We start from the raw sequence: 25,689 nt of genomic DNA, 5'->3' as shown, positions 1-25,689 counted from the left end.
TGTGTGTGTGTGTGTGTGTGTGTGTGTGTGTGTGTGTGTGTGTGTGTTTTAAGTGTCTGAGGCTGGATCCGAACCCAGGTCCTCCTGACTCTGGGGCCAGCGCTTTACTCACTGTGCCACCTAACTGCCCAACCATGTATATTTCTTAATAAATACTTATTTAATAGTATCAGTGGACTTTGAGGGACCTAGTGAAATTATAATGTTATTTTAATAACTACAGGTACTGGGAGGCAATTCACAAATGGGATGAAGCACTTCAGTTAACTCCAGATGATGCTACCCTGTATGAGATGAAATCACAGGTAATATTTGTACTCTTAGAATTTTAAAGTAGTAACGAGTAAAAAAAATGGCTAGGCCCCAAAATTGGATTTGAATTTGAAAAAATTATTTTTGTGTGTAATATTGTTATTTAAAATGGATGGAAAATGTAAACCTTCTCTGAACCTATTTTTAGCCATCTCTCTCTCTTTGACAGTTTCCTATATCATCTGGCAAAGAGGATGATATGCCTCTAATTAAAGTTCACTTAATGTAACTTAATGATGTATTGCGCTTTAACTGTTTCATGGTTCTTTCTTGTCTCTCTCTCTCTTTTTTTTTTTTTGCTTTTTGGAGGGCAATTGGGGTTAAGTGACTTGCCCAAGGTCACACAGCTATTTTTTTTTATGTGTGTGTGTTAAGTGTCTGAGGCCAGATCCAAACCCAGGTCCTCCTAATTCCAGGGCCGGTGCTCTATTCACTGTGCCACCTAGCTGCCCCCTCTATTCTCTTTTCATTTGATCTTCCGCACAACAACCCTATGAAATAGATATTTGGGATATGTCCTTTGACAAATGAGGAAATTGAGACACAAGGAGAATAAATTCTTTATCTGTAGTTATACAGCTAATTGGTTTCATAGATAATGCTAAATAGAACCTGACTCCCAGTTATGTTCTTTCCAGAGGAGTAAGACAAGTTAACACTCTCAAGTGAAGTGTGAACGAGCCTAGGCAGACTCACTAGATTTTTTTCTTCTTCCCTTCATCTCTCTGCTCCTGTCTCCTCCAAAAGGGATAATTATTGAGAAAACTTTGTCCTTTCTGCCTCTAGAAATAAAGAACTTATTTCAGGGAACTAAGTTACTTGAAGTCATGCAGTAGGTATTGCAGTTACTGTAACATCAGCCTTATTAGACGTCATTTGAGGCTGATGATTTTGCAGCTCTGCCACTCAAATCCAATTCATGTGGAAGCCAAGACATTATGAGAAGGTCCTCTTTGAGAACAAAGAAAAAACAACAGTGACAACAACTGAATGAAGGAATTAAAGGAAGCCTTAGAAGACCTGACTTAGTAACTAGAAAACTGCCTGAATTCCTTGTTCTGCTCAGTGCCTCCCTAACTGTTGTGAAACAGTTAAAAGCATGCTCTATCATAGCATGATAGCATGGTAGTATGTCCCACTGCATGCTGGATGACATTATTTCTTGGACTGACTTATACCACCAGTCTGTGAAATACTTCTCTAAGGTCACTCACTGACCCTAGAATTCACAGGAGGTAGGTTGTGGGAAGATAGGTTTTTGGGTAGAAGGCCTAGACTTTGCTGGTGACTAAACCAAGGGAAGGAGAAACAGCTGCAGTATTTTATCTATTCATTTGGCAAATATTTGTTGAGTTTTTGCTTTGTGCTTCAGACTCTTGCCTTCCAATTCCTAAAAGTTGCTTGTATAGAAAACTTGTTAATCAAAAATTCTGGATTATTAAGATTTGTTTTTTCTGGATTCTCAAAGATGCTCTGAAGTATTGGTTGGGACTTCCTTGATGACAGTGAGAGTTATTTATATGAGACTTTTAAATAGCCATCTGTGGTCTGTGTGTATTATGTGTGTTACATCTTTCCTACTTTTTTTGGATAGCTCATTGAATGCATTTTAAAATCATGTGATCATATTAGCACATTATTAATCATACTAAAAATGCATGTACCCTTTGTTTTATAATAAATATAATATTGTTGAAATTTATGTGATGCCACCTTCTGGAATTCATTATGTAGCTACAGTCTTTATTTGATAGGCTAAGGTAAACTCATGGTATTTCATATCTTCCTTTTTTTGTTCAAAAACAATTTTGTTTGTTTTTTAAATAGGTATAAACAAGAATTTCACAGGATGGGCAGAACTAGATGTATTATGATATGTATTGTTAGAAAGAATGCCCATATCAGCGAGATTATAGATCCATTGGGTATTTGGAGTATTGCTATTAAATGTATGTGATAAACATTTTTATCATGAGTCAGGTAGGTAGTTCAGTGGGTGAGAATGCTGAACATGGAGTCAGAGAAGACCTGAATTCATATCCTGTGTCAGATACTTATTAGCTCTCTTGTAACCTTCTTAAGCCTCAGTTTCCTCATCTGTAAAGTGGGATGATAATAGCACCTACCTCACAGGGTTGTTGTGAGAATCAGATAGGATAATATATTACATTGCTTTGTAAACCTTGAAGTGCTATATAGATGATGATGGTGATGAACCCACACAGCATTTGTCTGATGGGCCAAGGTGAATTATAATAGCACTTTTACCCTTATTTTATCATTTAAAGACAATTTTATTTGGAAAAGAATAAAAGCACATTTTATTTACTCATGGATTATTTTTGGTGTTATTCTGGACATAGTAACACCTACTTTTTAACTTCTGGTCTTTGAGAGTTAGTGACCTAAAAGGCACAGAGAAGTAATGGGATTTGCCAAGGGCTTGGCAGCTAGTGTGTATGACAAGTGAGACTTGAACCCATGGGTTCCTGACTGTATGTTTACTCTGCCACACTGCTACTTCTGGATAAAAGTAGGAATTTATTTAAATTTTCATTTAAATCAACTACTATAATAATTAGTGATGATTGTCTGTGAGGCAGCTAGATTTCTCTTCGTAAGAATCATCAATGATTTTTTAATAATTTTAAACTAGGAATCTTCTTTGGGAACTGGCTTGATATATTTGGCATATAGCTTCATTGCCTTCAAGATAATAATATCATAATCAGGTTAACTCTAAAAAAAAAGGCCTGAGCAGGATATTAAAATATACTTAAAAGAAATATTTATGAATAGTTTTAAAATCGTACTCATACTTAAATATTTCAGATACGTGTATGGGAAAATCAGATGGAAGGAGTTGTGGGTACTAGATACCAGGTTTGTTTTACTAAAAGATTTGAAACCCTCAAATAAAACAGCAAAAATAGGAAACTTTTTTAAGGTGAATAGCTGTTAAACATCACTAAAGTGAAACCTTAACACACAAGTATGCAATGTATAAGATCTGAAATTGGCCAAGTCTTTCATAAGCTTTTTTGGGTAACCAGGGAAAACAGAAATAAAAATTGTCCATGCACTATAGGGAACCTTCTTTATAATTCAGGTTATGCTTTAAATCTTCTGTGTACATTAAACTGTGATTTGTGGTCACCTGTGTAAAATAAGCTCTAGAATCTGCCAGTGATCTTGAATTAGTAGGGCTCCCTAACACCTAAGGAGAACTTGGGTCTATGGACTCTAATAATGGGTCCTGCCAGATCTCTTGATCCCATGTTGGCATGTAGAACTTCTTGATCTGACTGGCATGGTGGGAAAAACTTTTCTTTTCTCTTCTGTCTCCTCTCTCCATAAGAGCAGAAATCCCAGCATTGGGCTGTGACTAGAAAGAAGTGTTTTAGCTTAGTAACTTAGCCCTGCCTTGGAAATGTCATGGAAACCACAAGTTTTTTTTTATGGCTATAAGAATTTGTAATTAGAAGAAGAAAGGTGATATATTTGAATGTTTAAATAAGAGATTTCTTGTTACTTGGGGTGGGGGGGTCTCCTAACTCAAGATATAAATGAGAGAGGAGGGGAACAAAAGTTAAATTGAGAGCATTTAAGTGTGACAAGAAATTTTATTCAGAAAGAAAAGTCAAAAAGGTGTTTTATGACACTAACTGATAGGTTGGTTCCTTTGTCTTCTTTTCCTTTCTTTTTTTTTGATGTAGGTTCTGATGTCTCTTCATGAAATGTTCCCTGCAGTTCATGCAGCAGAAATGGCTGTTCAGAGAAATCCCCATTCATGGGAAGCTTGGCAAACTCTGGGACGGGCTCAGCTTGGTCTGGGGGAGATTGTCTTGGTAAGGAAACATTATCCTAATCCTGAAGATTTACATTTATTGAAGTTAGATTTGTTTGGATAAGCTTGAATATAAAAGTCCATTAATTTATATAACGCATATGAATTGCTCATAGGATCATAGAATCTGGATAGGTTCTTCTCAAGAACTATGCCAGTAGAATGGTAGCCGTGGTAGATTCTCCCATGCTGAAAAGGCACCAGGTACAGTCCTGGAAGCAGACACTGTGTGTTCTCTGAGGACCAATCTAATAAGTATGGAGCCTTTTATTGCTGGTAAGCTAGCCACTTAGAATCTCTGGCCTGCGTAATGAGGGAAAAAAAACAAATAGAACAAGTACATCCTCCATCTACTTCTAGAGTAACAGTCATGGAGTGGTGAAAAAGCAACTTTTGCTGTTGGAACTCTATATTTCCTAATTTTGTTGACTGACCAAAGGAATTTGACCTACTACTGGGAAGGAACTGGGTCATGATAGTATTGGCATTCTCTCTGTGAACAAAAGAGTATGTATTTAAGTGCAAGTATGGCTCACATGCCTTCCTGGAGAGGCAAATAAAGGAATTGGAGGAGGAGTTTTTACAAAACAAAACTAACATTTTTAGTGATATTTTTTCCTATATTGTTTTGACATTGCTATCAGAATAACAATTAACATCGTCGTTTACATTGCTAAAATTTCTCCTAGTATGATAATTTTTTTTTGCTTTTTTGGAGGGGGGAAGGCTGGGCAATTGGGGTTAAGTGACTTGCCCAAGGTCACACAGCTACTAAGTGTTAAGTGTTTGAGGCTGGATTTGAACTCAGATCCTCCTGACTCCAGGGCCTGCTACCTAGCCACCCCATGATAATTTTTTGAAGTAAAATAAGAGGGAGAAGAAAAAAAATCAGCAAAACTGATCAATACATCAGAAAAAAAACCTGAAAATATATTCAGTGTTCCATACTTGTGGACCTACCACCTCTGCAAAGGAGTAGAGTATAGGGAGATGGCTTCTCTGTCTTACAAAGACTGCTTGTTCTTTGTAGTTTTGCAGCATTCATTTTTGATTGTTTTGTGGTTCTATTTATATTGTTATAGTTATTGTGTATTTTGTTTATTTCACCTATTTATTTATTTGTTTATTTCACCCATTCATAAAAGTTTTTCCATACTTCAATTATATTTGGAGGAATTAATATTGTCATTTATCCATTTATCCATTACTTAATGGACATTTGGACTTTATGTATTGTAGTACTCAGGTATTAGCAACAACAACAACAAAACTGAAAATAATTGTATTTATGAATCCATATCTCTTGTAAAGGGATGAAAATTTCGAGGGAGTTCTGAAGAATTTGATAAGATTCTCCAAATCAAATCAACATTTAGTTTGATAGTCATTAACTTTTTTTTTTTTGCTTTTTGTGGGGGAAGTTAGGGTAATTGGGGTAAGGTGACTTGTCCAAGGTCACATGGCTAGTTTTTTGTGTTAAGTGTCTGAGGCCGAATTTGAACTCGGGTCCTCCTGACTCCAGGGCCAGTACTCTATTCACTGCTCCACCTAGCCACCCTTGTTATTCATTAACTTAAATCAAAGGTGTGAGTAGGCCGAAAAATATGTTGGGAGATAATAGTTCAGGGAAAAGGAACAAGAAAGGCCAAAAACTTGAAAAATATACAGAAGTCTTATGCCTATATATCATAAATGCCATTTGAAAAAAGAAATCTTTAGACCCTAGACATAGCAAGCATCAAATAACAACACACAAAATGAAATTAATTATATCATAATGACATATTATTGATGTGGGATTGATTCCTGAATCAACTGTCTGCATACAGACTCCTAACTTGTAAGAACAAATATTAAAATGTATAAAAAAATAAAAGAATATGATAAAATATGAAGAATATGATGAAAAGGTGAAGTATAAAATTTTAAAAATTCCAATCTGAACTATTTGAACAGATTAACATCACTGAAAAATGAGGAATAGATAAAGAAAGGGTAGAAGCATACACCAGTGGTAGAAGTGTAACTGATGTTAATCAGTTGCTACAGGAAAGAGAACCCCCAAAAAGCTGAAAACCTGCTCTAGTCAGCATTCGGTTGAGGCAATATTCATAGCACCGATGGCGACTATGTTCAGCATAGTTCTGAATTGCAAATATAACAGACTCTCCATATAGAAAACAGAAGCAAAACATTTATTCAGACACCAGAAAGCCGAATCCAGAAAACTGAATCCATCATAGCAACAAAGAAGTTAATATACTTTATCAGTGCAGGAAGCAAAATCATCCCAAAGCCTTCTCACAGACACTCAAGCATAGCTATCTCCTTGTCTGTGTCCTCTCCTCCCCACTAACTGCTCTGACTCCCAGCTTCCTCTCAGCTCTGCTCCACCTTTTCTGCTCCACCTGTTCAGCAAACTCCTCCCACCACAGGCTCCATGAGTACATTCAGGCTATTAAGGGGCAGGGAAGATCTTCAAATTCTCATTACCATTACAGGTAGTTAAGAGCAAATACTATTTTAAAATGTAAGCTTGGTTGTAAAATCTCACAGTGAAGGATGGTAAAAAATGATGAGGAATAATTGCCTACTGAAATTGTGAGAAGAAGAGGATGGGAAAACCATTTTAAGGAGAGCTAGGAGAGAGGACCCAGTCATCTTGAAAGCATTTCAGAATGAAACTGGAAGAGGAGGACCACAAACAGACCAGTGAGAGAAAGAATCTGCAAAGTGTTTCTCGCAGGGAAGGACAGTGGAGCCACCACTTTAGGGTTGTCACACTATAGTCCTGGATATTCTTGTAGAGAAATTGTAAGTAGCACTGGAAAAAAAGTCGGAAAAGGAGCACGGATGATCATGTATACATAGAGCATGTCTGTACTGGAGGCAACACATTTTGAGGGAATTAAAAGACTGATTCTTGAGATACATGAAAGAGGGTAGGGTATCAAAGGCATGGGAGAAATCTGGGATCTTATTATTACCAAAAAAAAAAAAAAAAGCTGACCAAGAAAACATAAGTAAATACTAACTCATATTCTTACTTCCTATCTGTATAAAATTGTATGAGAGTTGTTGATGCACATGCTGTGGTAACAGGTAACAAGGAGGTAACAAGAAGGTTTTTACAAGTGAGCCATCTAGACCATATCTTTGCTGTCATTACAGTTGACTAAGAAATGGATAATATAGGAGTTCACTGTGCTTATTGTTTATTGATTATAAAAGAATATTTAGTTAGGTTAAGCAAAATGTCACCTTAAAGGCTTAGTTTCAACAAGATGTCTCCCATGCATGTTAAAATTATTCAAGGTAACCTGAATAGTCTTTTAAAAAAATTTTTATTTGTTTAATTTGTTTATTTACTTTTAGCTTACATCATTCAGTTACATAATCCCTTCAGTTTCAAATTTTCTCCCTATCTCTCCCCCAGCCCCCTATGGTGGCATGCAGTCAAACATAGAATCCACAAATACCTTCACATTAAACATGTCAAAAAGTCTTTTCTTTTTTGCTTCTTGTTTTTTTTTGAAGGGGGGAAGGCAGGGCAATTGGGGTTAAGTGACTTGCCCAAGGTCGTACAACTAGTGTTAAGTATCTCAGGTCAGATTTGAACTCAGGTCCTCCTGACTCCAGGGCTGGTGCTCTATTCACTGTGTCACCTAGCCACCCCCAGGGGAACCTGAATAGTCTTAATGACAGAGATCACCTTGTCCAATCCTGTGATCGTTAATAATTGCAGTAATAACAACAACAACAATAAATATTTTATATAGCAGTTTACTATGGGCCAGACACTATGCTAAGTGTTTTCTAATTATTGTCTCATTTTATCACACAACTAGTAAATGTCTGAGCTTGGATTTGAACTCAGGTCTTCCTCACTACGGCCCTGGCACTGTATCTGCTATGCTAACTAGCTGCCTCCAATATCAAGTGAGGCTGGAACAAGGAGGCATATCCTTTCCAAATGTACTCACTGCTGACATGAAACAGATAGAGGACAGAGAGCAAGTTGAGGAGGAAGTACCTGAGGTGGTGAGATCCTCCAGATGCACCTGTTTGTGGGTAACATTTCGTGATAGGATCAAGGCCTGGAACATTTAGAAGATTGCAGAACCTCCTAAATGAAATCAGTAGCCATTCCAAAGAATTCACCTAACTATCCACATAGAAAAGACCTACAGATCCAAACCCAAAGAAATTCAATCAACAAAGAAGACTTTTAATAGCCTAGACCAAGAGTTGCCAAACTCTGCCCTAATGGCCTACCAGCCAGATTTTGCCCACTGCCTGTTTTTATACTCCTGGATATAGGATATACATATATCCTATATATATATATATGTGTGTGTGTGTATATATATATATATATATATATATATATATATATATATATATATATATGTGTGTGTATATATATATATATATCCTGGATATACTCCTGGAACTAGGAGTGGTTTTTGTATTTCAAAATACAATAAAACTTTATTTACAAATATAAAAAAAAATCACTTCTTAGCCCCCAGGCCATACCAAAACAGTCTGTGATCTGTATTTGACCTGTGGACCATAGTTTGCTAACCTTTGGTCTAGACAGGGGTGAAGCACCTGTGACCTCCAGGTCATATGTGGCCTTCTAGGTCCTTTGGTACATACGGCCTTTTGACTGAGTCCAAGTTTTACAGAACAAATCCTTTTATTAAGGGGATTTATTCTGTGGAGTTTGGATTCAGTCAAAGGGCTGGACAGTCTAGAGGGCCACATGTGGCCTTGACACCTCAGGTTCCCCACCACTAGTCTAGACTATGATATACAGCCAAATGGGCAATATAGAGAGCTTATCCATATAGACAGATACTTCATATCAGTCTTTTTACCTTTTTTTGTGTGTCATGGACACCTTTGACATCAGGTCAAATCTACAAGACCTCAGAATAATATCTTTAAGTGCATAAAATAAAAATCATAAGATTATGAAGAAAACCAATTATAATGAAATACAGTTATCAAAATATATTTTTAAAAGTTCACAGATCTTTTGATTGTAAATGGACTATGAACTGGGCTGAGAATTGAACAGGGGAAGAGAGCAGACTGAATTGCCCTTGGGAAATCTCATAATTTAAAAAAATGACCCTGAATAGATATTTGTTTAATACCAATATTTTTCTGGTGTTTTCATGGAGCAGTATAATCTCTGTAAAGAACTGAAATTGAAGATAACTCAAAGGACAGTGGACAGGCATATGGGAACTGTGAGCAAGCTGAAGTAAATATTTAAGTGGGGAATTAAAAAGGAGAAGCAGTGTAAAGAATGCCATCAAAGAAATGTTTGAATGAAAAAGATGATCTCATCATGTGATGAGAGTTAGAGGCAGTCAGGAAATAAGTCTGTTTGCTCATTGATAATACTGATGATGTCCAAAGAAGTGAGTGAAAAAAGTTATTCAACAGAAAAAACCCCCAAAGGTGCATGCTAGACAGTATCAAAAAATATCCAGCCTGCTGGATGGATCCTCTGGTGAACATCTGGGAAGAGATGGGCAAGAGTCACACAGATGGCAGGGGAGGATGTGTTGGGATAAGTATCATTGGAGGGAACGTTCACATTGATGAGATAGCAGATCCATTTGAGAATTTGAGAGGCCATTTGGACAGCTAGATAGAGGGTTCCAGCTGATAGTTAGATATGCAGGACTGGAGTTCAGGCCATCAATTAGGGTTGGATTCCTAGCTTTGGCAGTCATCTGTGTAGAGCAGATAATTGAATCCAGAGGAGTGGATGAGATTAATAAGGGAAAAGATTTAGATTGAGAATAAGAGATGACAAGGATAGAACCTTGGAGGTGAGGAGTGGGGATGTCCACACTTAGGTAGCAGTGACATGAATGATGATCTAACATATAATCCTAAGAGGAAATAGTAAGAAATAAGGACCAAAAGAGACCAGTGTCATGAAATCAAAAGGAGGATGAAGTATCCAGAAAAAAAGGAAGTTGTCAACAGTAGCTTAAAAAAAACCACACCGACACAACTGACACACATCTCACCATGTAAGATAAGGACTGAAAAAAAGCTAAGAAATTGTTGATAACCCTTGTAAGAGTAGTTTTAGTTGAATGTTAAGGTCAGAAACTAGATTGCAGGGAGTTGAAAAGGGGTGGTAGGAAAAGGAAGTAGAGGCAAACAAGTGTAGGTAGATTTTTCTAGGTTTTTGTGAATTGATAGTTTGAGGGATAACAGGGTCAAATAAAAGTTTTTAGGTTTTTTTTTTAAGGAGTGGAAGTGTTAGCAATGTTTGTAGTTTGTGGAGAAGGAAAAATTATGTATAAAGAAAAATTAAAGATGAGATGAAAGGGTAATTGTCAAAGGAGAAAGCTCTGTTGAAGGGTGTGTGTGTGTGTGTGTGTCTGTGTGTGTGTGTGTGTCTGTGTGTCTGTGTGTGTGTGTGTCTGTGATCAAGGGTCCCAGAAGAGGAGTTGATCTTGACAAGAAGTGCTATTCCTTCAGAGACTAGACAAAAAAAGGTAGAATATGGGAAATGATGAAGACAGATTTTAAGGACTGGAGTAGGAAAAATTAAGGGGCTAGTTTTTTAACTTCCATTTAATTTTGTTTTTTCTCAATTACATGTAAACAAACAATTTTTAACTTTTGGGGTTTTTCTTTTCAGTTCCAAATTCTTTCCCTCCCTCCCATCCCCTCACTGAGAAGCAAGCAATTTAATATGGATTATACATGTGCAGTCATGCAAAATATTTCCATATTAGCCATGTTGCAAAGGAAAATGCAGACCAAAAAAAACCCCACCAACCCCAAGAATAATACAGAAAGTAAAAAAAGTATGCTTGTCTTCATTCAGACTCCATCAGTTCTTTCTCTAGAAATGGATAGCATTTTCATTTATGTGACCTTTGGAATTGTCTTGAATCATTGTATTGCTGAGAATAACTAAGTCATTCACAGCCCATTATCATACAGTATTGCTGTTGTATACAGTGTACTCCTGGTTCTACTCATTTCACTTTGCATCAGTTCATGAAAAGGTTCATTTTGGATGATCTGCTTTTCCACAGAAATCAAGGAGGCAATGTCATCTGAGAGAGAAATGTGAAAGGGCAGTACAGGGGGGTTTGAGGAGAAAAGGTTTGAAACAGCCACTGTGGGGAGTGTGATAGAGGTTAGTCGAGGAATACTAAAAGGCTTGTGCAGAGTGAGGGCTCACTCAAAAAATGAAACAAGTTACTTACTAACTTGAAAAAAGTTCATGTTGCCAGCACAGTTGTGTGACTGGCTGTTTATCAGTAGATGAGTAGAAGAGAAGGTAGAGAGAGGAAGTTGGGGTTAGGCCAGGCATGATTAAGTTATGGGACAAGGACAAAGGATTCAAGAAGAGAAAATAACATATAGTCGGATTGTTCAGGGCAGTGAAGAAAGGAAGGTAAGGTCGGGTTAGGGGAGATACCACTGAGAGTACAGGATTAGATAAATGTGAAGTCATAGTGAAGTACACAGATCAGGTTTAGTTGGACTGAGATAGAAAGAGAGGTGGAAAAATTGGGGGTTAGGATCAGGAAACAGAATGTCAGAGTCCAAGATCATGGAGGTAGCACAGTTGTAGTTGCGAGTTAAGATTTAAGATAGATAGATAGATCTCTGTGTGTCAAATGAAGATACAGATCATAAGAGTTGAGGATGATCTTGAACTGTATCCAAGGAGTTTGAGGGAACATTAGCGAGTATTTTGAAATATTTAGATAAGGGCAAGGGTTGAGTTTGAGAGAAAGATTATGAGCTATTAGTCAACAAGCATTTATTGAACACCTACTGTGCACGAGGTACTCTTCTAGGTTCTAAGAATACAAATACAAAAAAATGAAACAAGTTATTTACTAACTTGAAAAAAGTTACAGAATTCCCTGGAAGCTGGTCGATGACTTCCAAGAAGGATTTAGATCAGATGTTTTTGCTGAATGGAATGCACTTCAAAGGAAGAAAGTTTTGTTGAGTGATGGTAGCAGAAGAAAGGATTAGAAGTGGCAGTTAAGGAGCATATCTGTTTTTCTTCTCAGACCAGTGTTGTGTTGGGAGTGTGAGAAAAGAGCACCCAGTGTTGGAGAAGGTAGCCAGGGCCAAAGTGTCTTCTAAAGCAGATCAGGTTCTATGAGTGCAAGATGAGGGCCTGAGATGAGATCTAGGGTAAAGGGAAAATTGCTGATGATTCAACAAGAATGGATTGTGAAAGAGACTAAAGATTGAGGTGAGACGTAGCAGAGGTGGAAGCTGAGAGGTCAGGGAGTGGTGGCAGAAGAAGGAGAGTTTCTTCTTGGCAAACAATAACTTTCAATTATAGGGAATGGAATTTGGTGTTTGCTTCATCTGTGATGGAGGAAATACTGATTAATAGGGCTTCCACCCTCCAGGACCCCAGGTAACAAAGGATGATGATCATTTTGTCCCCTGAACTTAACCTTAGTTTCTTGGTACATAGTAGGTGCTTAAGAAATGCTTGTTTTGGTTGTTTGATTTTTCTCTCCAAACCTTGAATGGAAAGGGATTGAACCTGTAGATTTATTTGTGTGTCTGGGTCAACAAATACTTGGTGGGGGAAATTTAGAGAAGATTTTATTTCACAGAGACCTTCTGGTCTTTGGACTCAGAGAGGGAAGTTAATATATTTTGATTGAAACATATTCCCTCAAAATAGCTATCACACCTTGACTTGTAACATAATTAGATCCAGAGCACCATGTCACTTCTGAGTAGGGACCAAAAAATGCATGAAGCCTGACAAAACTGGCATTTATGTTGGATTGTAGAACCCCTCAAGGATTTTCTCTGTTGTACCCTAACATCAATGCTTCTAAAATTTTTAAAAACTAGTTTATTAATGAAATTTTAAATGTAGCAAAACATGTCTAGCCAGTGATGTATCTTCAGTAGTATTATAAATAAGCAGCTTCAAACACTAAGGAAAAAATCAGTTGCTATAAGAATAATAGCTAACATTTATATAGCACCAACTATGTGCAAAGCATTGTGCCTTTACAAATATTGTCTCATTTGATCCTCACAGCAACTCTGGGAGGTAGGTGTTGTTATTATCCCCGTTTTACAGTTGAAGAAACAGATACAAACAGGTTAAATGAGTTAGCCTAAGGTCACACAGTTGTATGTAGTTAAACCTTATTGTAGTGAGTTCACAACTGAAATTTTATCACATAATTTTTCCAAAAATAATTTTTTTTAGCATTAAAAAAATAAACCATAAATTGAGTAAATAAGTAGCCTCCTGAAAATTCTTTCTAGGTCCCAGGTAAGCACATTAAAAAAAATTACAGTGGCATTTTCTGAATAGTTGTTGAAGAACAAAAGTTCAGATATAAATATAGTTTTATAGGGAAAAAAATTCCTGCCTGCTATACAAATTTGCTATTTGAAAAGGGGATCATTTTTGTTCTCTTTAGACATCTTTTTCTTAAACCACAATAATTTTTCCTGAAAATGTGCCAGTGTTTTTTCTATCAAATTCCATGTACTAATTACATCTAAAAAATACTAATCCACTCCAATTCATAATTGGCTTTCTTTTTAATCGTTTAATTACAATCTTTGTTATTTCTTAGAGAGTTGAGAGAGGTCCAAAATGCTACTGTTTGGTAAGAAATACTGTTTTTTCTCTACTCAGATGAGTGATACTAGAGTTGGAAATAGTTTTTCTAATATGTACAGCATATCACAATACATTGCAGCATATTCAACAGTCAGAAGTTTTGGTAGCACAAATCTTGTTTTGAGCAAAGCCAGGTTATTCGCGAGGTAAATACACTTAATCTGTGCTTACAGTGATTTGTGTAACATTTATTCAAAATCATATTCAGTTTTCTTATAGAAGATACTTGCATTTATCAAGATAACTTTGAACTGAGAACTTGCCTCTCAAAAAACTGATAAACTCTTTAGACCTTCTCCCACCTCCAGTGCAGACAGTATATATATTTTGCTTTTTGAGGGCAATTGGGGTTGAGTGACTTGCCCAAGGACACATGGCTAGTATTTATGTTAAGTATCTAGATTTGAACTCAGGTCCTCCTGACTCCAGGGCCGGTGCCACCTAGCCACCCCCACAGACAATATTTTTTAAAAGAAATTTTTGGCTACAGTGAATTTTTATGAAAATGCTTAAATACATTAGCAAAAAGGAAGGAGAAAGGGAGGGAAATCACAGCTTCAGGGCATGTTTTTGTTGTGTATTGTTTTTAATTTTTTAAAATTGCCTACCAATGTATTCCTTTTATAATTTTCTTAGATTGACTTAGAATGGCTTCTGCTGAATCTTCAGAACAAACATTTTTTGTTGTTTCCCTTCATTCTTTAGCAGTATTCTTTGAAAAGCCTCTCTGCCATCTAAATTTCTTTACATTTTTCTCAATTCATTACAGTCTCTTATTCTGTACTGATAAAATGTGGATATACCAAGAATTTTCAGTGTTAAAGCCATCAATGTTTATATTCTGTAGGAAAAATGTTTGTAAAATAAATTGTAGATTTTCTGTTAAAAATTCATCATGTATCATATTTTACAAATTTGATCAGTATAATTATTAGTATGTTCTTGAAGATCTTGCTTAGTTTCAGGTTCCTCAGGTAAGGGACTACTTGGCAGAAGAGGTTCAGGCACTTTCTGCCCAGATGCCCTCTACAGGTGTGAGAGGGCAGGCTCTTACAAAAGGACAACGTGATTATAGCCATTGCACTGTTTATTTCCTTCTTAGAGCTTGCTGGTGGTAGGGAGTGGAGAAATGAGTGTGAGGAGAGTGTGCTTTAATAGAATCAGAACAGCTGCTGTTCTCACCCCCTGCTCTTCTGTTCCTCTCATCTCATTCATCAATGCCTTTTTGATATATTTCAGCTAACAAGACTTTGATGGGAAGCATCGGTGACAATTACCAAAGCCCCAGCCAGTCACTGGCTTGCACCCTGGGAAGTGTCATTGTCAATAAATAATATTTTTTACATTAGGCAATAAATTGTTCCCAATGAACTCATAATGTAAAACACAAATAGAAAATATGGAAAAAATATGGTTAGTATTAAACTGATTGCCTTGAACACCTCTAACCTCCTTTTTTGTAGGCAATTAGAAGTTTCCAGGTGGCCTTGCACATCTATCCAATGAATCCTGAAATATGGAAAGAAGACCTTTCCTGGGCAAGAACATTGCAGAAGCAGCAGAAGGAAGCGCAGAGGGTTAAAAGAACTGAAATGCCGGCTGAAGAAATACATTTTTCACCAAAATCGATTCCAGACTATGACTTTGAAAGTGATGAGATTGTTGCTGTTTGTGCAGCTATTGCAGAGAAACAGAAGATGGTTTCAGCAAGTAAAACAATGGTGATTGTGTCGGCCTCTGGGACGGTAGAAACCATAACTGAGAAGGAAGAAGGGGCCACAGTTCCAGATGGTTCTGTTTTTATCAAAGCTCGATAAAACAATGCATGTAACTTGAATCGAGCTTGTTGAGCATCACTTAAAAGTTTTAACAGCAGAGAAATCTATCCCTAAGAAACAGGGTGAAACCAATAATTTTGAGATGAGAAATTTGAAAGCTTAATGGTAGAATCATTGCATAATGTCTAGTCAGCATTTTGATGACTTGTGACTTAGAATTGCAACCTCAAGAAATGTGAGTAAAATGTTGAGTGATTAACATATTTTGTTTAGTTTTTGCATATTAAAGCACTTATTTTATTGATGTTCCAATAACTTGAAAAGCAAAAGCTTGTTAAAAATACAGCAGGTCCCTTTTGTCATTTGTGGATTGATGTGAAGATCATTGTTGTGAATTGGCTATTCAAACTGATATTTATTTTTTGAAATTGGAAAAAGTGGCAGGCCTTCCTTCCCTCTTCAAAGTATATTGTTATTTAGGTGAAAAGAAGATTGAACCCAAGAAGAACCTAAAAATATTTAGGCATTGTAATGAAAAAGGAGAGTTAATAGTCAAAGTATCATCAGGAATATGAAATATAGGAATGTCATGTAGAATCTTGGAAATTTCAGCAAAAAACGTATGTGTATCTATATGTTCTAAGCAATTTTTGATACTTCTCTTACCTCAGATCTATACTTTTGGTTTTGTGAACCCAGATTAGATTTTTATAAATTGTAAAACCATATTAGAAAAGAAAAAAAATTATTGATCTATAATGTTGTTTCCTCTCCCTTCAGCATTTATCAGATATGTCAAATTGATAATAAAAAGCATTATTCTGACATTAAAATGTTTTTGTTGTAAGAAAAAAAGGAGTAAGTAATCCCTGCCACAAATGAATAGTTTTAAAAATGTGGACTTTTAAATTTATTGTAAATTTTTTTTTACAGTTAGAGCACAGCAATATGCATACCCTTTTCCAGTTTAAATACTGCATTTTTCCTGAATTTTAAAACTTAAGTTACCTTTATGGTTATTTTAATATGTGATATTTAATATGGTAGATTTTTATTTTCAACCTGTGGAACTTGATAGGAGCTATCTTAATTGGATAAAAACATGGCTTACCATTAAGAAATAGGTAAATACTGTCCCTCAAAAATGAGGATGAAGTTATTAGTTCTTAAGTTACTAACTCAGTGTCATGTCTATAACTTAGAATCTAAAAGGTCATTCTTTATCTAATCATCAGGAAATACTGAAGGTATCTTTGAATGAAAATTATCAAATGCATACAAAAATAAACATCTTTGCAAGTTGATTTTATAATCCACCAGTGTATATACTGTTACGTAAAAGTTTTATCTTCTTCCTGAATCTCAGAAAGATATTTTTTGGTGTTAAAATCAATTACCTCTGACAGGAATCTCTTTCATTATGTGGGTTTTGTGTGGAGGCAGGTCATTTGATGACTTTTTGACAAGACCTTTAGGTGCATTACTCAGAGATGGAGAAATCAGCAGATTATTTCTCCTGTAGAAAGTATTGTACTATGTATTTGATCTATCAGGGAGGTGGTTCCAAGTAGAATGGTAAGTTTTAATACAGCCTAAAAACAAAATACTTATTGTTTTAAATAATTAATAATTACAAATCAATTGGGTAAGTATAGAAGTGAACAGTCTTGTAATTTCATATATTGTTTGTGTGATGGATGTATATGCTTTCTTGTTTATTGTAAAATTCATGTGTAAATAAAGTTGTGGGGTTTTCTGCAATCTCAAATTTTTAATTTTATTTAAATTAAAGTGTGGCAGATTTTTAAAAATAGTACAGTAAACTTTTATTGTTTCCTTTATGTATCTCCTTTCTTAGGAGACAACATAAATTCTTTTGTAGATATTTAGCCCTATTTATTTTATTCTGGTATTGGGAAGACTGATGTAAAGACAGAGGGTAAACAGTTAAATTGCTTTATAATCTTTCCTTTACGTGAAGGTGAAACACCTGCCAGCCTCTGTCAGGGTATTTGGGTCTTAGTATAGGAGCTGCTGTATAGCCACTAGAATATTTTAAAAAATTAATCCAGACTTAATTTTTCATTTTTCCTATCCATGCAAACTAGGCTGTTCTCCCCTTTGGCTAAATAAAGTCTCATACTATTGCTTCTGTTTTCTTTCTGTGTGTGTAATTCCATATAATCTGAGAGATGAGCATGAGAATATCAAAATGAAAAGGAAATCTTACTTCTATGTCTAGAAAGTAGCTAGCACCATTTTCTGAATAATGGATATAATCTATCATATGTATTATCAGTGCTCTCATTCTTGCAAATGATGCAAGCATTAGACACGGTGAAAGCTTATTTATTGGATGGTCTTTCAACTGAAAGTGTTTATTAACATAGCCTTTCCAAAATGCCAGTATAATCACATTAACAGAAAAATAATAGAACATTATGTTAAGCATAATTTTAGTATGAAGCAGATAAAATATTTTAAAGAGGTAGTACTATGTCAGTTTTTAAGTAAATAGAATATTTGGTTAGCTAAATGATTATATTCCACAAATATCCCAGAGAAGTTTGCTACAATTGTTTCCATGGATATTGTGGTGTAGACCTGCTAGAAAAAAGGTGAACTATAAATTTAACAAGTATTGAAGTAACTTTTAAAAGATCACAATGTGGAATTAATATTTCCTGTAGCTCTAGTCTTTTCAGCAAACACTGGGCTCTTCCTAATTATGCCACATATCAAACCATGATGATTGGAACCCACCAGGGGGCAGCAGATTCCATGGTATTTGGAGTCAGATGCTTACAGACTTATGAGAAAATGCCTCCATGCTCTTTACTTCCTGTGTGGCCTTGTGCAAGGCACTTACCTCGCTTTGGGCTATAGTCTTATTTGTAAGATGAAAGAGTTGGATAAGATGATTTCTTTTTTTTTTTTTTAAAGCAATTGGGGTTAAGTAACTTGCCCAAGGTTACACGGCCAGTTATTTTGTGTGGGTGTTAAGTATCTGAGGCCGGAACCGATCCTGGGTCCTCCTGACTCCGGGCTGGCACTCTTACTGTGCCACCTAGCCGCTCTGATAAGATGATTTCTAAGGCACTTTGCAAGCTCCAAATTCTGTGATCCTAAATGCATCCTATTTCATCTCAGCTGGGTCCTATGGCCTTTGCTAAAGACTTATTCTGATGGCTTCTTACCATATGGCGATGACCCTTGGCTTCCCAAAGGCTGAAGCACAAACTCTGGCAGGTCCCACTAAGGTCTAGTCACCAAGTCTTGGGTTCAGTGAATGATTCTTAAAAGATATAGCTTGAACTCAAATTTCTCTCCTGAATTCTTGAATTGTATTTCTTCAAAAATAATTCTTATTTTGATTGTCTTTTTTTGTGTTACATTCATTTCCAAATATTTACTTCTCTACAACCCTATCCAATGTTGTTAATTTCATTTACATGATTGTAGTCCTTGATATGTTATTTTTGTGATTCTTTTTACTTCTCTCTACATCCCCATGCTTCTCTGAATTTTTCGTATTCTCTTTTTATGGCCCATTGGATCAGTAGAGCTGGTAGGGATCTAGCTATTTCCCAATCAGTAGGTATCTACTTTGTTTCCTCTTCTTTACTACAACAAAAAAATATCCATAGTTCTTCAGTGGACATTTTGATAAATATAGATCATTTGTTTCTATTTTTGATCTCCAGAGGGTATACATCCAGCAATGGACTCTTTGTGTCAAAGAAAGTGGACATTTTAGTTAATTTAAAAAAATTAATTCCAAATTTCTTAACAGAATACTTACTGCAACTGTGTGTTAGGGTGCCTTAGAGTTACATTTTAAACTGCATCACCTGGATGTCTCACTAGCACCTAAGGTACATGTCAAAAATGGAATTTATTTTCCTCCCTTCCCCATAAACCTCTTCCTAATTTTGTTTCTTTTAATTCCACCGTCATAGAATTCAGGCCCTTATTCCCTCCCAGCTAGACTATTCCATTAACTTCCTACTCCATCTCTCTTTCGTCTTTCCCTTATAATCCATCCTGCAAATCATTGCTAGATAGGGACAGCTAGGTGGTGCGGTGGATGGAGTACTGGGCTTGGACTGAGGAAGACCTGACTTCAGATCGAGCCTCTGAGTCCTACTATGTATGTGACTCTGGACAAGTCACAATCCCTCAGTTTTTTCATCTGTAACCTGGAGATAATAATAGCACTTATCTCCTAAGGTGTTTGTGAGGTTCAAATGAGATAAAAATTGTAAAGGGCTTGTTTAGCACAAGGCCTGGTTTATAATGCTGTATAAATGTAAGCTATTATTATTATTATTATTATTATTAGATTAATCTTTATCATACTTAGATTTTATCACAGAATTTCAGAATTGGAAGGGTGCCATCTTCTCTAGACCATACCCAGTATAATATATCTGACAAGTAGTCAGTTATCTAGCCTCCAATTTAAGACCTGCAAGGGAGAACCCACTACCTTACTAGGGAACCTGTTTCACATTTTTTTTTTTTTGTCTTTTGGACGGCAATTGGGGTTAAGTAACTTGCCCAAGGTTACATGGCTAGTTTTTTTGTGTGGGTGTTAAGTGTCTGAGGCTAGAACCGAACTCGGGTCCTCCTGACTCCGGGGCTGGCGCTTTACTCACTGCACCACCTAGCCACCCCCTCTTGTTTCACTTTTTAATAGCTCTAATGGTTAGGAAGTTTTCCTGATGGTATTCAAAGTTGCCTCTCTTCACCTTCCACCTATTATTATTCCTGATTATTCTTTAGGGCTAAGCAGAAAAAGTCCAATTCCTCTTTCTCCTAACAGTCTCTCAAGTACTTGAAAATATGTCCCTTCTGAGTCTTCTTATTCTCGCCTAACTAAACATCCCTAGTACATTCAACTGATTCTTGTATAACTTGAACTTGAGGCCCTTCACCACTCTTGTTCCTTTTTCTGGAATTTTCTAGCTTATCAGGAACAATACTCGTGGTCTGAATAGGGCTGACTCCTGGAAGTCATACCTTTTTTTTTTTTTTTTTTTTTTTTTTTTTAAAGCAATCGGGGTTAAGTAACCTAACTTGCTCAAGGTTACACGGCCAGTTATTTCTGGGTATGGTGCTAAGTATGTGAGCCCGGATTTGATCCCCAGGTCATCCTGACACTGGAGCTGGTGTTCTTACTCGCTGAGCCACCTGGCCACCCAGGTCATACCTTTCTTAATGAAGCTCAAGATCATATTGGGGCAGCTAAGTGAGACAGTGAATGGAGTGCTGGGCTTGGAGCAGGAAGACTTCTCTGAATTCAAATCCAGCCTCAGACACTTACTGTGTGACCATGGGCAAGTCATTTAACCCTATTTGCCTCAGTTTGCTCATCTATACAATGAGCTGGAGAGGGAAGTGGCAAATCATTCCAGTATCTTTGCCAAGAAAACCCCAAATGGGGCCATAAAGAGTCAAGCACGACTAAAACGAATGAACAACAACAAAGATCACATTAGTTATTATTTTTTTTTGGCTCTTGTTCTCCTGTTGACTCATTGAGCTGCACCTGGAGTCCATGAATCCTCTTAGATTTTTTTCAGACAAACTATTTTAGAACTCAGTCTTGATTTGGCAAAGTGGACTTTTTGAATTCAAGTGTAAGACTTTCCATTTATCCTTATTGGAGTTCATCTTAACAGTTTTGGCTCAGTGTTCTCTTTTTGGGTTCTGACAGGCATCCAGTATTAGCTCTCCCAACTTTGTGTCATCTTCCTATTAGATAAGGAGATTTTCTTTGCTTTTATGTAAGTTACTGATAATAACATTCGAAAAAAGCAGAGACCTCTGGGACACTCCACTGGAGACCTTCTAAGCCAACATAAACCATTACTGACTGTGCTCTGAGCCTGACCATTACAGGTCCATTTGACTACTATCATTTAGTTCACATATTTTCTATGGGAATATTATGAAATATTTCATCAAATGCTTTGCTAAAATCAAAGTAAACTATATCTACATTTCTCTATCAGTCTAGTCACTGTCAAAAAAGAAATTCCTGGTGCCTGTTTTTTTCTTTTTTTTTGTCTTTTGTCTTTACATTAATCATTTCCCACTCCATCTTCTATATTGAGTCTTTCCTTGTGATAAATTATGAAAAACAAGCAAAAATATCTAATTCAGAGACTATATAATGATGCATACAAATACTGTAATAAGATCATATATTTAGAATTGAAAGGAATCTGAGGCCATCTAGTCCATTTCCCTCAAATTACTATTACTACTAGCTATGCTGGTGGTCTTCCATCTCTTTTCAGTAAGGGAGGAGGTATGTTTTATCACTTCTTATTCAAGACCTTCATTTTTTTTTCCATTCTTCAGAATTAACTTCCTTTGGGGCAGCTAGATGACTCAGTGAATAGAGCATCAGCCCTGGAGTCAAAAGGACCTGAGTTCAAATGTGGCCTCAGACACTTGACACACTAGCTGTGTGACCTTGGGCAAGTATCTTAACCCCAGTTGCCCTGCCTTCCCCCCTCCAAAAAAAAAGAATTAACTTCCTTTGATCAATTTTTTCATTTACATTGGTATGTAAATATAGTTCTTTTAGTTCTGTATCAGTTATACAATTCTTTCCACATTTCTCTGAATTCCTTATATTATCCATCCCTTACTGTGCAATAATATTCCATCACATTCCTTTAGCATAATTTTTTTTTCAGTCATTTTACAGACAATGGATACTCACTTTGTTTTCAATTCTTTGCTATCACAAAGAATACTGCCTTAATGAGTTTGATATGTATTGGATTTTTTTTTCTTGAAGTTTATGCCCAGGGGTGGCATTACCATATCAAAGGGTATGGACAATATGATATTTTTTTCTTGCATAATTCCAAATTGAAATCCTGAATGGTTGAAGTACTTCATAGCTCCATCAACAGGACATCAGTGTGCCTGCCTTTCTATAGCCTCATGAACATCAATTATCCACATATTATTTATCTTTACCAGTTTTCATGGTGTGAGACAAAACCTCAGAGTTGTTTTAAGGTGAATTTCTCTTGCTAGTGTAATATATTTTCATGTGGTTATTTGTAATTTGTGATTCTTGTGAAAACTGTTCATATCCTTTTTTTGACCACTTATGGTCACATTAGGAATGGCAGAACCTGTTCTTGAGGAGGCTAGACTGACCCTTTGTGATCTCTGATTCTTTTTTTCTAGCAGAGTTGCTAGCCTGGGACTGCTAACCTAAGGCCACAAGGCCCTAAGTCACCAGGTGACCTTTGCTAATCCTTGTCTTTTAACTGCTCTGGAGTTTGCCTTGGCTTCATTGTTCTTGAGTGGTCTTGATTTCCCCATACAGGACCTAGGCTCCCCAATACTTCAATTCTACCCTCACTTCAAATTCCTGAGGAACAATTCTACTTTGGGCTTTAGTGCAAAAGGTCCTCCCCAATGGGAAGGGATAAAAGGGTACTCAGAGTACAACTATGAATCAATTATAGAACAGGCAGTTTTATTCCCAAGATACAGAGAAGGGAAGGCTAAGCAATAAAAAAAATTATGGAATGATTTAGGATCACTTGAGAGGTTAGTATTCAAACCTTTTTGGGACATAAGCTGACAGGACTGATCATTAGCTATTTTACATTTTACCATGTTTCCCCAATAATAAGACACTGTCTTATTAATTTTTTTGGACAGAAAAACACCGGAGGGCTTATTTTCAGGGGAGGGCTTATTTTAATGAACATTGACAGCAATTTTAATAAACTGGTAAATGTGAACAAAAAAATGTACCTTTATTCAATAAGCAAATCACTGGGGAAGAACAGGATGATGCGCTCACTGCTGCAGCTCTGATTGGATGCAGCTCGGAGTGCAGCGTACGTTTCACGGGGGGGGGGGGGAGGGGCGAAAAAAGGGGGACCTGTATTTAGGGGGGTCGGAAGGGGGTAAGTTTTGGCTACTGAAGCAATCTCAATAGGGCTTATTTTCGGGGGAGGGCTTATTTTAGAAGTATCTTACACAGTAAGGGGAGGGCTTATTTTCGGGATAGGTCTTATTATCGGGGAAACACGGTAGCTTTACTGAGTACAGCCAGATCAAAGTCAAGTGGTCTCTTTTCTGTAATTTTTCCCCGTCTCATCCTATCCACCTGTGATGCTACTGCCATTGTTACTGAGATTGCTTCAGTAGCCAAAACTTAATTGCTTGGTTGTTCAGGAAAGGAGATGTGTGTGGTGATGGGGGTGGGAGGGGTGGGAGGGGAGGAGTTGCCAGTTTTCTTTTGAAATCTCACAAGCTCCTGTATAAAATAAAAGAATACACATGGGAGATGGCTCCATCTCAGACACAGGCTAGGACGTCATGTGCTCCTATAGCTGGGGCACACAGGGTCAAAGGAGGATCTCACCCATCCCCAATCCTTACCAAATCCTCTGGAGCTTAGAGAGTCTTTGGATATTTTAAAGCTGTCAAGGAGATACCTATGGGTCAGAAATTGCTTCCTTAGTATATTCATTTGAGTTCTGGCTTGTTGAGTTGTGTGTGATTCTCTGTGATCCCATTTGTTGTTTTTTGGCAAAGGTATTGGAATGGTTTGCCATTTTCTTCTCCAGCTCATTTTGCAGATGAGGAAATTGAGGCAAACAGAGTTAAGTGACTTGCCAAGCTAACAAATATCTGGGATGGATTTGAACTCAGATCCTCCTGATTCCAGGCCCAGCACTCTATTCCCTGTGTGACCTAGCTGCCCTGACTTCTGACTTAGCAGCCAATTAAAAGTAGCATCATGGCTAGCAGGAAGCATCCACACCTGCTCTAAAGTACACCACAAGACAGTGCCACACCTTAATAATACATTGTCGAATTTTTCCTGGAATCAAAGACAAGCGGGCCTACAGTTTGCAGTTTTCTTTCTCTCCCTTTTTTGAAAATCAGGACAATTGCCCTTCTTGAGTACTTTTCCATCTCTCTTTTCGATGATCTTACTTTTCAGTATCTGATTGTGGAGACAATTCTTGTAGGACCTAAGGATGCAGTTCATATGGGCCCTGTGACTTTAATCAAGTGCACCTGGCTGCTTTCTTTGATCTTCATATTTTATATATCCTTCTTTATTAGCCATTTTTGTTCTGACCTTTCCAGTTCTGACATCATTTTCTTGGCAGACAAAACTGAAACAAAATAAAAGTTGAGCACTTCTGCCTTCTCTCTTCTTGCCAGATACCGTCTTCCCATCCATTCCAGCGGTGGTCCTCTTTCTTCTTTGATCTCTGTTTTCCAGTTGAGCTAATTCCCCATTCTCCTTCTAGTTAACTTGCCTTGCCAACTTTAGATCATTCTAAGCTTTAACACTCTCCATACAATTCTTATAAGACTGTTTTTGTATTCATCAAACAATGCCAATGTTGATCTGAGCATTAAAGATAAAGATGGAATTCAACTTAATTTGTTAGTTTGAAACAGCTTTCTCAAGGATAGAGTATGGCTTAAAGTTCACACACTATTCTATCTAGTACTTTCTACATGAACCAGGGCTTTGGATTTTAGGTTGTTATTTTACTTACCATTTATACATGAGCCACTCTAAGAACAGCCAGTCAGAACTTTTCTGGAGGTGATAGCTGCTGTTTTCTGTTTCCTGAAAGAAAACCAGTTTCAGATATCAAGGGAAAATACCTACTCCTATATATACAGGTTTATCAGTTCCCAAACATTAATATGCCTAGTTTAGTAGTGTAATATATGAGTAAATATTATTAAAGTGAACAGTTAAAATAGAGCCTAATGTGATGTAATGGAAAAAGTACAGAATTTGGGGTTAGGAAATTTGAATTCAAACCCTAGTTCTCAACACTTCCAAGTTGTGTGGCCATTGGCATCTTTGTCTACAAAATGAGAGTAATGCTTCACTACCTGCTTTGCAGAGTTGTTGTGAGGTGAGGAAAGCATTCTGTAAACTTTGAAATACTCTATTAATGAGTTATTACTAAAAACGTCATGGAATTTTCTGCCTTAGAAATCTTTTTCTAAGTGGTATGAAACTACTGCTTGTTTTAGATTTTTAGATGCAA

General features: G+C 36.7%; 2 protein-coding genes across 4 annotated transcripts in view; one reads left to right on the top strand and one right to left on the bottom strand.

The window, feature by feature from the left end:
- TTC33 (tetratricopeptide repeat domain 33) overlaps nucleotides 1-17,765 on the top strand; it is a 236,696-nt gene extending 218,931 nt beyond the window's left edge. The window contains exons 4-6 of the mRNA XM_069096225.1: nucleotides 224-305; nucleotides 4,029-4,160; nucleotides 15,302-17,765. Of these exons, the coding sequence (XP_068952326.1) occupies nucleotides 224-305; nucleotides 4,029-4,160; nucleotides 15,302-15,655 (568 nt within the window). The 3' untranslated portion in view covers nucleotides 15,656-17,765. The remainder of the gene's footprint in view (nucleotides 1-223; nucleotides 306-4,028; nucleotides 4,161-15,301) is intronic.
- Nucleotides 1-25,689, bottom strand: part of PTGER4 (prostaglandin E receptor 4) — a 64,248-nt gene that overhangs the window by 24,825 nt on the left and 13,734 nt on the right. For 2 of the 3 annotated variants that reach the window (XM_069096222.1, XM_069096223.1), the window contains exon 4: nucleotides 25,183-25,256. In XM_069096222.1, coding sequence (XP_068952323.1) covers nucleotides 25,183-25,256 — 74 coding nt within the window. Of the gene's footprint in view, nucleotides 1-4,195; nucleotides 4,463-25,182; nucleotides 25,257-25,689 lie in introns of those variants that run through there. The other variant, XM_069096224.1, reaches the window with a different exon arrangement.

The sequence above is a fragment of the Petaurus breviceps genome, unplaced genomic scaffold (genome assembly GCF_028583685.1).
Source record: "Petaurus breviceps papuanus isolate PSGF00001 unplaced genomic scaffold, PetGlider_PUasm1.0 229, whole genome shotgun sequence".
Lineage (NCBI taxonomy): Eukaryota > Metazoa > Chordata > Mammalia > Diprotodontia > Petauridae > Petaurus > Petaurus breviceps.
The sequence above is the reverse complement of the archived record's forward strand: the minus strand, read 5'-3'. Positions and strand labels throughout refer to the sequence as shown.